Below are 11,858 nucleotides of genomic sequence, written 5' to 3'. Positions count from 1 at the left end.
GGGGGGGGGGGGGGGGCTCAGTCAGTTGAGCACCCGGCTTCAGCTCAGGTCATGATCTCACGGTTCGTGAGTTCGAGCCCTGCGTTGGCCTCTGTGCTGACAATGCAGAGCCTGCTCGAGGCTCTCTCTCTCTTTCAAAATAAATAAATAAACTTAAAAAAAAAAAACCAGAACTCAAGTCTCTCTTAGTTATAATTAACTTAAAATTTAATAATATCCTAAGAGGTAGACCATAAAGAGAATTCATTTAAAAACCTAAAAGACAACGTGTGGCAAGTCTGAGATTGGCGTATATACAGTTCTAGCTAATTTTTGGCAAAAGGGGGAACAAAACCAGGGCACCTGGGTGGTTCAGGCAGTTGAGCGTCCGACTTCAGCCCAGGTCATCATCTCACAGTTCGTGAGTTCGAGCCCCACATCGGGTTCTGTGCTGACAGCTCAGACCTGGAGCCTGCTTCAGATTCTGTGTCTCCCTCTCTCTCTGCCCCTCCCCTGCTCTCTCTCTGTCTCTCCCTCTCTCCCCCTCTATCAAAAATAAATTAAAATATTAAGAACAAAAGGGGGATACAAAACCTCTTAATATAACATAAACTTTTAAATTTCCTATTTAACAAAACTTGAAGATTGCACGAGATAAAAACTGATATTAGCAATACTGTACTATTCTGTATCCAGGATTCCACACCACCCGGGCTGTAAATTAGCTCCGATTCGAATCTACATACCAGCATTCAAAACTGTTATCCCTCAGCATAGTATGGGAAATTTTGATGTCCTTCATCTCTACAATACTAGGGCTGGTAGCAAAAGTCATACAGTAATTTAGGAAATTTTTCCAAATTCATATTTCCTTCCATTTGTATTTTCTTACTATTTTTTTAGAACTTGACCTACCAGGTAAATTGGGCAAATATTTCACACATAGTCTGCAAAATCCAAGACACAGTGGGGCCCTGTGTGTTCATGCAGCATGTAGCCATGTTCTTTTTTTTAAAAAAAGAAAGCACGGGGCGCCTGGGTGGCTCAGTCAGTGAAGCATCCGACTTCAGCTCAGGTCATGATCTCACAGTCTGTGGGTTCGAGCCCCGCATCGGGCTCTGTGCTGACAGCTCAGAGCCTGGCGCCTGCTTAACATTCTGTGTCTTCCTCTCTCTCTGCCCCTCTCCCGCTCATGCTGTCTCTCTCTAAAAATAAAATAAAGACATTAAAAAAGGAAAAAGAAAGAAGCTTTTTTTAAACGAAGCCTTAATGATAATTCAATATTACCTTAAATGAAGAATTTCATTGTTACTGAAAAGAGGAGACATAGCCTTTATCTCTTTAAATAACTCAACACGGGTGCCTGGGTGGCTAAGTCCGTTAAACTCCTGACTCTTGATTTCGGCTCAGGTCATGACCTCACTGTTCGTGGGTTCAAGCCCCATGTTGGGCTCTGCGCTGACAGTGTGGAGCCTGTATGGGATTCTCTCTCCCTCTGTCCTTTCCCCCTCCAAAAAAAATAAATAAATAAAATAAACTTAAAAAAAAAAGCTTCATCAGAAAAAGCTAACGGTTTATCAGATTATTTGTACGGTGTGTAGGTAACAGGCAATCCCAACGGCAGAGACGGTTTTTAAATCTTAGTTTAGTTTCATTTAGTTGCTGGTGGTACTTGTAAAATGCCTCCAAGTCCGCCTGCATTACTGGCTCGTCTGGTCTGGAGATAAACAGCCGTGCAGATGATTTCAGTGTATTTTGGAAAAGCCGGAGGATGTAGAAATTGCTCCCTGGGAGAGCGGTGCCCACGGCTCTCGTTCACTCTTCAACAACCTCACCCCTCCCACTGGCGGGGAGTGGGACCTCGGTGCCCTCACCCCCACTCCCGCCAGGTGTGGCTCCTGAGCCGCGCCCCTTGGGCACTCACCGTCCAGGCGAAGGTAGAGGAAGTTCCGAAAAGCAAAGTAGTCCTCCATGATGGTCATGAGCGACGTCATCTGGCAGAACAGCAGCACGCGGTGATTGGTGGCCCTCAGTTTGGGCAGAATCCGATCGAGCAGCTCAAACTTCCCCGAGGCTCGGTACAGCTCAGCCCTGGACCCGAAGGAGGCAGAACGAGAAGACGGTGTTACAGCTGTCTCCTTAAGGATCCAGCACTGCTGGTCTTCAGGCCCTGCCTCGTGCGAAGTGGACATTCAGTACAGTGACTGTGGAATGAATGGATGAAGGAAGGACTTTCGACTCGAGGGCGATGGGGGTACGCACATGAGAAAAGAAAGTATTTCTGCACGAAACTCATAAAGAGTACATTACAGATGCCAGTACGATGGCAGATTCTGGAAAGAAGAGGATATCCTTTCACGTTCTAATTCTTTCTGTCTCTGTCTCTGAGTTCTCTCTCCCTCTTCCCCTCTCTCTTATACACACATACATGGATATGGTGTATTTCCTTACACTGCTACTGAGCAGGCACATAAAATTAATAATTCAGGGCACTTAAGATTGCTCCAAATCTTTACTGAGCATCTACTACCTGCCCCATGAGAACACAGAAGCCCTGCCTTCAAAATGGCTACCTGCACATTGTGATCAGTACCAAAAAGAAAAATCGCAGGCTGCTATGAGACAATGCAGAGCAACACGTGACGTCTTTGAAGTAGAGCAGGGTTTGGCAAAATTTCGGCCCTGGCCCGCGGCCTGTTTTCGTAAATAGAGTTTTATTGGGGCACGGTCAGGCTCACTCATTCCTGTTTTGTCTATGGCTGCTTTCATGCCACAGTGGGCAAAGTTGAGACGGACACTTTTTGACCCAGAAAGGCCAATCTATTTGAGGTCTGGCCCTTTACAGAAAAAAATTTGCGGGCTCTGAGGCAGTGTCAGAGGTGAGCTTGCTGAAGAGAGAATGGTTTAAGCTAAAACCTCAGAAAACGAGCCAAAGGGGAGGCGGGGGGAGAATGGCGGCTTGGGAGTGGAGAGGAAGAGATTCCAGAAAGACGGAAGAGTGTGTGCACAGGTCCCGTGGACTAAAGCAGGACGGCGAGTCTGAGGACGTGAACACAAGTCAGGAGACGTGTGGAGACAAGGGCCGAGAGGCGGCAGGGCGGGCTGGGGACAGACGCTGGGGGTCTCTTAGCGGCACTGGGTTGTTAGCTTCAGGCCAGCGGAAAGCCACTGACCGCATTTAAACAGAGGAGTGGTGTGATCTACTGCATCTTCTTAGAAGACGCTGCTGCACACTGTGTAAGGACAGCCCAGGGAGGGGCAGGGGGCCTGGCTGGCACCGAAGTTCAAATCAAAACGGGTCACCGTTTTCATGACCTAAGCCAGGGTCTTTCCTCCTCCATTATAAACGCTTCTCTCTTTGTCAACAGGCGTGTGTTAAATTATGAAAACATAATCGTAGGGCTGATGTGGCTGGGAACACATGTCGGTGCATGTGCGGCCTACACTGAAGGGTGTCATCCGGGAGCTGATCCCGTGACCCGGTGTGTACCGCCTCTAACAGACGCGTTTTCAAGCGTGTGTCTTCCCCACGGGCACCTCCCTGCTCCGACATCTCCCGTGGCCACGTTTTCAGTATGCAGCCGGGCCGGTCATCTGATGGCCCCGGGAGTGACCTTAGGACCCGGGGAAAGGGAGGTGAGCAGGAGAGCCCGGAGGCACCGGTTCCGGATGGGTCCCCATCTCGGGTTCTTAGCCCAGTGACACCATCTGCCTTCGGGACCCGAGAACGGCCCCTACGTCCTCATAATCATTTTTCCCGGTGCGAGACAGGGGCTACCTGTTAAGGCAAGGCTCCCTTTGCTGTCATCAGGTACGCCTGTCTTCTGTGTCTGCTGCTAACGCACAAGCAAGAAACAAACATTTCTCATACGGGCCACACTTTGACAAGTTACCGTAAAGTCATCCGTATTTACAGCGGACGGGACATTTCCTCTCACGCACGTCCGTGTTAAACGTCAACTTGAACTTTAAGATGGTAAGTTCTCCGTGCGGCCCGAGGTGCACTCCTGGTCATAAGTAACAATGTTTTGGAGCTTCTACAACATTTTTAGGACACGTCATGCCATTAAGTCTATTCAATGAGATCTGTGTCCTTGGCAGAGCCACCTGCTCGAGGCACGGAGGAGTTTATGCCAGTAAAGACAATGCTGGGGTCATGTCCCCTCCGCTGAGGGGCGAGGGGCTGAGGGGCTGACAGCATGTACGTGTGTGAGGGGAGACACTGTGGAGGGAAACGTGTGCGTATGACCAACTAACTACTTTTTGGAAGAGAAAAATAAGTTTTAAGATTTACCCATTGATGACCCCATTTGAATAGCCCAGGTGCTCAGCAAAGGATTCCTTTAAAAAGAGAGAGGAGAAAACAATGATTAAAATAAACCCCCAGCTATGTAAGTTAATAACTTAATAATGACTCTTGTAGTGAGGTCATTCAATTTGTTTCTAGAGTACGGTCAAACAAAATAATAAATAAGTAAGAAAATCCTGGTTAGACGATGAACTAGAAACCCCGGGTCTTTGAATACAGTTTTGTTCTGCCGCAAACATGTCCTGGGAGTTTCTGCAAATCTCGAGAGTCTCCTACTGAGATGATGGAGTTAGTTTCCTCATCAAACAGTGATTAAGCGTTTACGGATCTAGGGCTGAGCCAGGTAGGTACGGCGGATGCAGAAAGAACTGCGTATCTATCCCCGAGGAGCTTAGGTCTAGACTAGAGGAAGAGCCTAATATGCGCAAATCAGGATTCGGACGCGCACATACACACACCGCAGATACGTAACAGGGGCACCGTCTCAGACACCTGACGGGACGGACACCCCAAAGCCCCCCGCACTGTGCTCTTGTTTTTCCCTCTGTTACAGACAAGGCCCGAAATGTACACTGTTCTCTCGGGCGTCTGGCTTCCATTTTCAAAGCACAGAATTCTAAATTTGAAATAAGAATGGTGGAATGTTACACTGAATTTTGAAATGCTTAATCACATAATTCCCTCCTTGCTGATCCCGCAGAAGAAATAAATGACTCTTCTCCATGTGATGTTTCCATTCCTGCTTTATGGGAAGGGAGACCATCTGTGGGGAAGGGAAGCATGTCACACCTTCCCATTAGCCACCAGCTGTCACGCTTCCCTGCTTCCTTTCCTCCCCCGACCCACAGAGCTTCTCCTCCAAGGGGATTGCCTCCTCTCCTGCGGGCTCCCCTTGCAAACACCCTCACTGTCACTGGTGGGCACAGCCCCTCGGAATGCTGCCCCGCTGCCTGGGGGCAGAATCAACACCAATGGACGAAGGCCAAAAATCCTGCTGTGACTCCAGGAACCACATGGGCCATGGGCAGCCACCCCTTGCTAGATCTTTGGGTTCCATCCCTACCTCCAAGCGGGGCTGTGAAAACCACAGAGATGGTGTGTCAGGGCATGATGGCAAGTTTAGGGATCAGCAGCGTTTTAAAAATGCTGGTTTTTGGGGCGCCTGGGTGGCTCGGTCGGTTAAGCATCCAACTTCAGCTTGGCTGATCTCGCGGTTCATGGGTTCAAGCCCTGCATCAGGCTCTGTGCTGATTCAGACTCTTGGTCTCCCTCTCTCTCTGCCCCTCTACCCCTCCTCAAAAATAAAATACACATTTTTTTAAAAAGGGCTGGTTTTCATTTCCATGGCTTGCGGGTGCCCTGGGGAAACGGTGTGCCCAAGAGGCTGGACTTCTGGTACGATTTCGTATGAACAAAGGCTGTGGGGCAAACAACACAAAGGCGAAATGCATGCACCGACTCTGGGCCGTAGCCGTGCTGTATTTGCCAAAACTGTGGGCCTCCTTTCTAGGAAGATGCTTCTGGAAGTTTTGATGTTAAAAAAAAGTTGTAAAACAAAGTCTGTTTCTGTACCAAGTGCTATTTAAAATGTAAAGGGGCGCCTGGGTGGCTCAGGTGGTTGACCTTCTGACTCTTGGTCTCGGCTCAGGTCATGATCGCGGTGGCTCATGGGATTGAGCCCTGCATTGGGCTCCCAGCTGACATGGCGGTGCCTGCTTGGGAACCTCTCTCTCTCTCTCCCCCTCTCTCTCTGCCCCTCCCCTACCCAGGCTCTGTCTCCCTCCCCCTCAAAATAAATAATTTTTTTCAATATAAATATGCAAGCATTGGAGGGCACGTAACTTAAACTTAGCTCCTAGGATCCCCTCCCCAGGTTCTCCAGACGGAAAAGCTTGGGGGCAGAAGCCATCATCCCCCTTCCTGACACGACTTAGTATATTTCAAAGGCTAATTGTTGCAAGAGAACCAAAATGAGAGAAGATCAACACCTAATTTTCATAACCTGTAAGCCCTCAAATCCCTCTACGCATGGGAATAAATACCTTAAAATTGTTTGGGGGGCAAAACGGGGTGGTGGGTGATGGGTTAGCCCGACAGGACCCCAAGTCACCTGTACCATGCAGCCATTTTTTTTGGCTCCCTGCCCCCATCACAGACCAATGGAGATCCACCACTAATTCCTTGACACCTTTGATCTGTGCGGTGTTACTGTCAATTTATAAGATGCTTCCAATCTTTTATTTATTTTTTTTTTTAAGTTGAGCCTCTGCTGGTCCTAAAATCAATCTGCCCGCATGGGACGGCAGGTCGAGCAAGCGAAGCCTGGAGATGCTGAGGCTACAAAGTGGCCTGGGACGTGGCCTTGTGCCTCGTGGAATGCACTAGATGCTCCTTCACTCTGTGGCGAAACAGCTGCGCCTTGAGGGTGGGACACCTTTCCTTCTTTGTGTTTTCTGGTTGTTGTTGTTGTTGTGTTTTGTTTTTATTTTTGTTTTTCTTAGTACTGCTGCTGTTGTCGTTTTACTTGGATCTAGGACTTGTGAGTCTACCGCTTCTCTGCCCCATGAGCAGTGGGGACAGCAGTGTCAGGACGGCTGGGACAGGGCTCCAGGACAGGTACGGGATGTACAGTAAGTACTCTTATCGGACAAGTGTGATGACCAAATGGAAGGGAGAAAAAAAAACGAATCGTCAAAGTCAAGATGATTTCAAAGTCAGGAGTATTTCAACTCGAATTTTATACTGTAATTATTAAATTTCTCATTTCCTAGAACCTTCGATTTATTTCCTTTTTCTAACGAACGGGGGCAGGTACTGGAGGCCTGCGGTGGCTTGCTCCCTGGCGCACCTGCTCACGTGCCGTGGAAAAGCAGGCGCTGCCCGGGCGTGTAACTGCCACCGGGCCCGCGCGCGTCAGCAGCAGCAGCACTGAAAAATGGAGACTGTAGTTTGTCTCCTTTTCCTTCCTGCTCAGGTCAATTGTTCCCACTGGGGTGAAGTTCTGTCAATTTAGGAAACTTATTTGCACGCAGTGAACAGGGTGGAAAATGTCCTCACCCCTGAAAATAGCTCTGGCGTCAAATAAAAGCTGGAATTTACAATGTCGTGATAGGAGCCAGAAAAGAAAAGAACATACAGTTCACAGCAGCAGACCAGAGTCAGCGTCTTCCACAAAGACCGTATTTCGAGAACGTCTTCCTCTTCAACAGGTATAAATACGTTATTTTAATATTTTTTTCACAGCATCCTTTGGAGGAAGCCGGCTGTATTCATCATTACCTTCAATTTCACAGCTCCTACCCTAACAAGGCAATTCACAGCCCTTACCCAAACCCACTTAATGAGCCAGAGCTTACAATATTTTCTCACTACTTTAAACCCTTGGTTATAAAATTCCAGATGCTCAAGTGCTTGGTGCCAGTGAGAATCCATAGCCAGAAGACTCGTGTTTGTTAACTCTGCTTGCCGAGCCTCCGGAACACGTCCCTGCAAGCCTCCACACAGGTTTTAACCCTTTTCCTTCCTTCTTGTCTGCCTGCCCGCCTGCCTTCTTGTAGGAGTCGCATTCGTAGGACACGTGACCGGGATCCAACTCGACACAGAGCGCGCGGACTCACCTCGATGTGTTGGAACATATATGGGTGGTTGCAGATTTTTCTCAACTGCATAATAGTGTTCATAAGTGTCTTGGCGCCTCCTTTCCCCTGAGGACGAGTGGAATAAAGACAGAACAAATGAGTAATGGATCAGATACTCCCCCTGTTCTTTAAAAAAGTAGGCTTTTACAGAAAGGACCATAGGGTCTTCTCAGTAACCCATGCCCCTTGGGGTCCAAAGCTCCTGTCAGAGAGCTGTTCCCAGGTTACATAAAACATCTTCCTTGGGACTAACTTACCCGCCAGGAGGGAATTCTGTTGAGCTGATGGCTTTGTGACCTGTCTATTCCCCAGGAGCCTCAAGAGAGAAGACAGACCAGATGCCCAGGGAACGGCACCGGATTTTAAACCCCCTAAGATGCCTCCCCATGCTTAGGCAGAATACAGTCCCCGCAGAAGCGACGTGAGCAGAGCTGAACACTATTTTGGTGGGATGAACACACCCTGTTCTCCCTGCCCCAGTGGGGTTTGCAATTAAGAGGTTAAGAGATTTCCTTTGGCTACACCGAGAGCCGAAGAGAAGGCTCCGCAGTATGCTTTACCAAATTAGCATGGGCAGGGACGCCTCCGGGGTCTGACGCGAGAAGACAGAAAACGACACCTTGAGTGGCGTTATCTCCTGTGACGCACCTTCTTATCTTTCTCAGAACCATCTGTGAGGAGGATCCCTTTGGCTTGCATGTGGCGATACAGAATCTTCTGCAGCGCTGACATGTCACACTTGATCACATATTCAACCTGGGTGAGAAGGAACAGCACGTAGGTGAGTGCAGGAGGAGGTGCCTGTCCTCAGAAGGCTGCTGAGGCGCGGCGGCGCTCCTGGAACCCTGCAAGTGCCTCTGTTTCCCCTTCTTGGAGTCAGAGAGCATAGGGCAGGACCGGAGTGGGGGGAGGGGGAGACCACACTCATCACTGCTAAAGGGACCATTATGATGGAGGGACCTTCCAAACGTAGGTAATCGAGCCTCGGCTCATGTTTTCTGAAATTTCTGGACTTGTTCCATATTTGAGAAAGAGAGGGTAAGGGGCGGAGGGCCTTGCAAAATGTTCAAATTCAAAAATGTCCGATATAGAGTTTTTTCTTAGTATTTCTTCTGCTTCCTGGCTACACCCCCTCTCATATGAACAGAAAAACAGCGACTGGCCGATATGCGAAGATGTTCTCTGTAAGATATTTTTTTAATGGTCATACGTAGCGAACCCAGTACTGGTCCAAAAGCGAGATCTGTAACAGCCCTAGGTTGACTACCGTTAATCTCTGCTTTTCAGAGAAGAGAGAGTGTGAGGACAGCAGGTGGGCGGGGGGCGGGGGGGAAGAGGAATTAATCCAAAATTGGATGCAACTTTATGACCTTCTAAAGAAAGCAAAGCCTGTGTGCCTCTAGTTGGACGGTTGCAAAAAACCCAATTTAAAACAGTTGGAGGGAATTCACGCCCTTGACTTAACACGCACCTGCAATACTTCTAGCACGTTCTTAATGCATAAAATCTGCCTTGATTCTTTCTTAGTATTATTTTTCTTTATTAAAAAAAATCCCCAGAATACCAATGTGCCATTTTCATAATAAACGTCAAATAAATGCCTAGAAATCTGCAGCATGTGATTAAAAGTCAATCAGCAAGCTGCTTAATGTTTAATAAACTGATTAAAAACGATCAGGTTAGTTTCAGCTCTGAGGGCTAGGGCGAGGAGGTCACAGATGAAGAGAAGCTGAATATTCATCCAGTGGTTGTTTCAGAAGTTCCCTCCGTCAGCACCATAGCCTCTCGCCACCTGTTTTGATGCACCCACTAAGACTGGAGAAGGGCGGCGCGTTTGCAGCAAAGTTAAGAAAGGCAAGCGACCTACCATACGCGTTTCATTTGGAATGACCTTCCCAGCCAGAGAGGAAAAACCAAAATTGCAAGTTTATAAATTGAAATTCGAGTTCAAGTTTCATAAATAAGAATGGACTTACTCCAGGCTCTCTGTTTCCGACACCTGACCCTGCACTGTTTCCACAGCACGTTGACTTTTTCAAGAGCTGTTCGCTGTGGGTGAAATTTGTTCAGGACGGAGAGCAGCACCAGACGGCTTCAGACCGCAGCAGGTTAGGGGCGTCGGGATGGCACCAAGGGCTGCTATCACTGAGCTCTTTCTCTGGACCTGGCCCTGTGCGAAGGGCGCTCTGTGCCTTCTCTTATTTCATAATACTAGAGCTCTAGGAGAGGGTTACGTCTTGGGTCTGCAGTTTATACAGAACCTGAGCATCAGAGAAGTTGACAGTCCGGCTCAAAATGACGGGGGCATTTAATGGTACAGTTAGGACTGGACCCAGAGGCCACTCTTCCCAGCTCTATGCTAAGGATGACCAAGGAGACCGTCAGGGATCCCGATGTTCACCGCCACCGAGGCTACTCTGCCAGAAGGGATGGCCCCTGCTGGCTTCAAAGTGCGTTAGGTACAGATCCAGGGACAGATGCCTCAACTCCCTTCCCACCAGTTAGCTGCCGCTAAGCGCTGGAGGGGAGGGGCTTTGGGAAGTGGGAGGCACTTAATGATGACAGGATGCCGACAGGGACACCAAGTACCCCTGTGGCAGTCAGGTCAGCAGAGAAGTGAGCCCATCCCAAGGAACCAACAGCTGCTCTAAGAAGGGGAAGTCTCCCTCACCCCCACTCCTTGCACCCTTAGTGGGTACCAGAGCTGGTCTCTGATACGCATGATCGAAATCACTGTCGTAAGCTTCACAACGGTGTCTGATGTCTGCTCCCTGCACCTGCGCAGGCAACTAACTCCAAGCTATTTTGTTTGACTTTATACTTTTCTCCAGGCCTGGGGTTGGGGTGGAGATCACTCTTTGTGCCTCTGTTCTAAATCCTATTCTACCTTAAGGATTTTAAAACATATCAGGGCACCTGGGTGGCTTAGTTGGTTAATGTCTGACTTCAGCTCAGGTCATGGTCTCGTGGTTCATGAGTTTGAGCCCCACGTCAGGCTTTGTGCTGACAACTCAGAGTCTGGAGCCTGCTTTCGATTCTTTCTGTGTCTCCCTCTTCTCTGCCCACTTCCCCACTCGAACTCTGTTTCTCTCTGTCTTTCAAAAAAGAATTCAAAAAATATCTTCCCCAGTGGTGCCTGGGTGGCTCAGCTGGTTAATCATCTGACTCTCAGTTTCAGCTCGGGTCACAGGTTCATGGGTTCGAGCGCCGCCTCTGGCTCTATAGCTGATCGTGTGGAGCCTGCTTAGGATTTTCTCTCTCCCTATCTTTCTGTCCCTCCCCTTCTCATACTGTCTCTCTCAAAATAAATAAACTTAGAAATTTATATTTTATATATATATATTTCTTCCCTAATCACCGTATCTATCAGCCAGAGTCAAGTTCCCCTTTCATTTCCCACAGAGAAGTGGTTACTAAGTGTTTCTGAAGGCAGCCCCTTCTCAGGGAGACGTGCCCACAGGTTTGTTTATGAATTATACGGAGGCTCTAGCTTTAATATCCAGATACATGTAGCTTTTAGGGTATGGCCATCAATGTTAAAGGCAGCTGATTTATCTCAAGGGGCCAATTTGATGACATCTAATTTTTTTTTTTTTTGCCAATTCCAGCCCAATTACCCTATGATGTAGTTGATAAAAACCCACCCCAGGTGCGCCTGGGTGGTTCAGTCGGTTGGATGTCCGACTTCGGCTCAGGTCGTGATCTCATGGTTCATGGGTTCGAGCCCCGCATCAGGCTCTGTGCTGACAGCTTGGAGCCTGGAGCCTGACTCAGATTCTGTGTCTCCCTCTCTCTCTGCCCCTCCCCAGCTCGCTCTCTGTCTCTCAAAATAAAGACATAAGAAAAAAAAATTGAAAAGAAGAAACAAACCCACACCAAGAGCAAAAAAGGCCGGACTGCCTTCTTCGTATTGTCTACCTACGCTTATGTTC

General features: G+C 48.4%; 1 protein-coding gene across 2 annotated transcripts in view; it reads right to left on the bottom strand.

The window, feature by feature from the left end:
• Positions 1–11,858, bottom strand: part of SMARCA2 (SWI/SNF related, matrix associated, actin dependent regulator of chromatin, subfamily a, member 2) — a 135,424-nt gene that overhangs the window by 82,179 nt on the left and 41,387 nt on the right. For both annotated transcript variants that reach the window (XM_029920627.1, XM_029920628.1), the window contains exons 15-18: positions 8,575–8,682; positions 7,906–7,992; positions 4,274–4,320; positions 1,904–2,070 (exon numbers count right to left, since the gene is read on the bottom strand). In XM_029920627.1, the coding sequence (XP_029776487.1) occupies positions 1,904–2,070; positions 4,274–4,320; positions 7,906–7,992; positions 8,575–8,682 (409 nt within the window). The remainder of the gene's footprint in view (positions 1–1,903; positions 2,071–4,273; positions 4,321–7,905; positions 7,993–8,574; positions 8,683–11,858) is intronic.

The sequence above is a fragment of the Suricata suricatta genome, chromosome 13 (genome assembly GCF_006229205.1).
Source record: "Suricata suricatta isolate VVHF042 chromosome 13, meerkat_22Aug2017_6uvM2_HiC, whole genome shotgun sequence".
In the NCBI taxonomy this organism is placed as follows: Eukaryota; Metazoa; Chordata; class Mammalia; order Carnivora; family Herpestidae; genus Suricata; species Suricata suricatta.
This window is presented reverse-complemented; position numbering and strand designations above follow the sequence as displayed.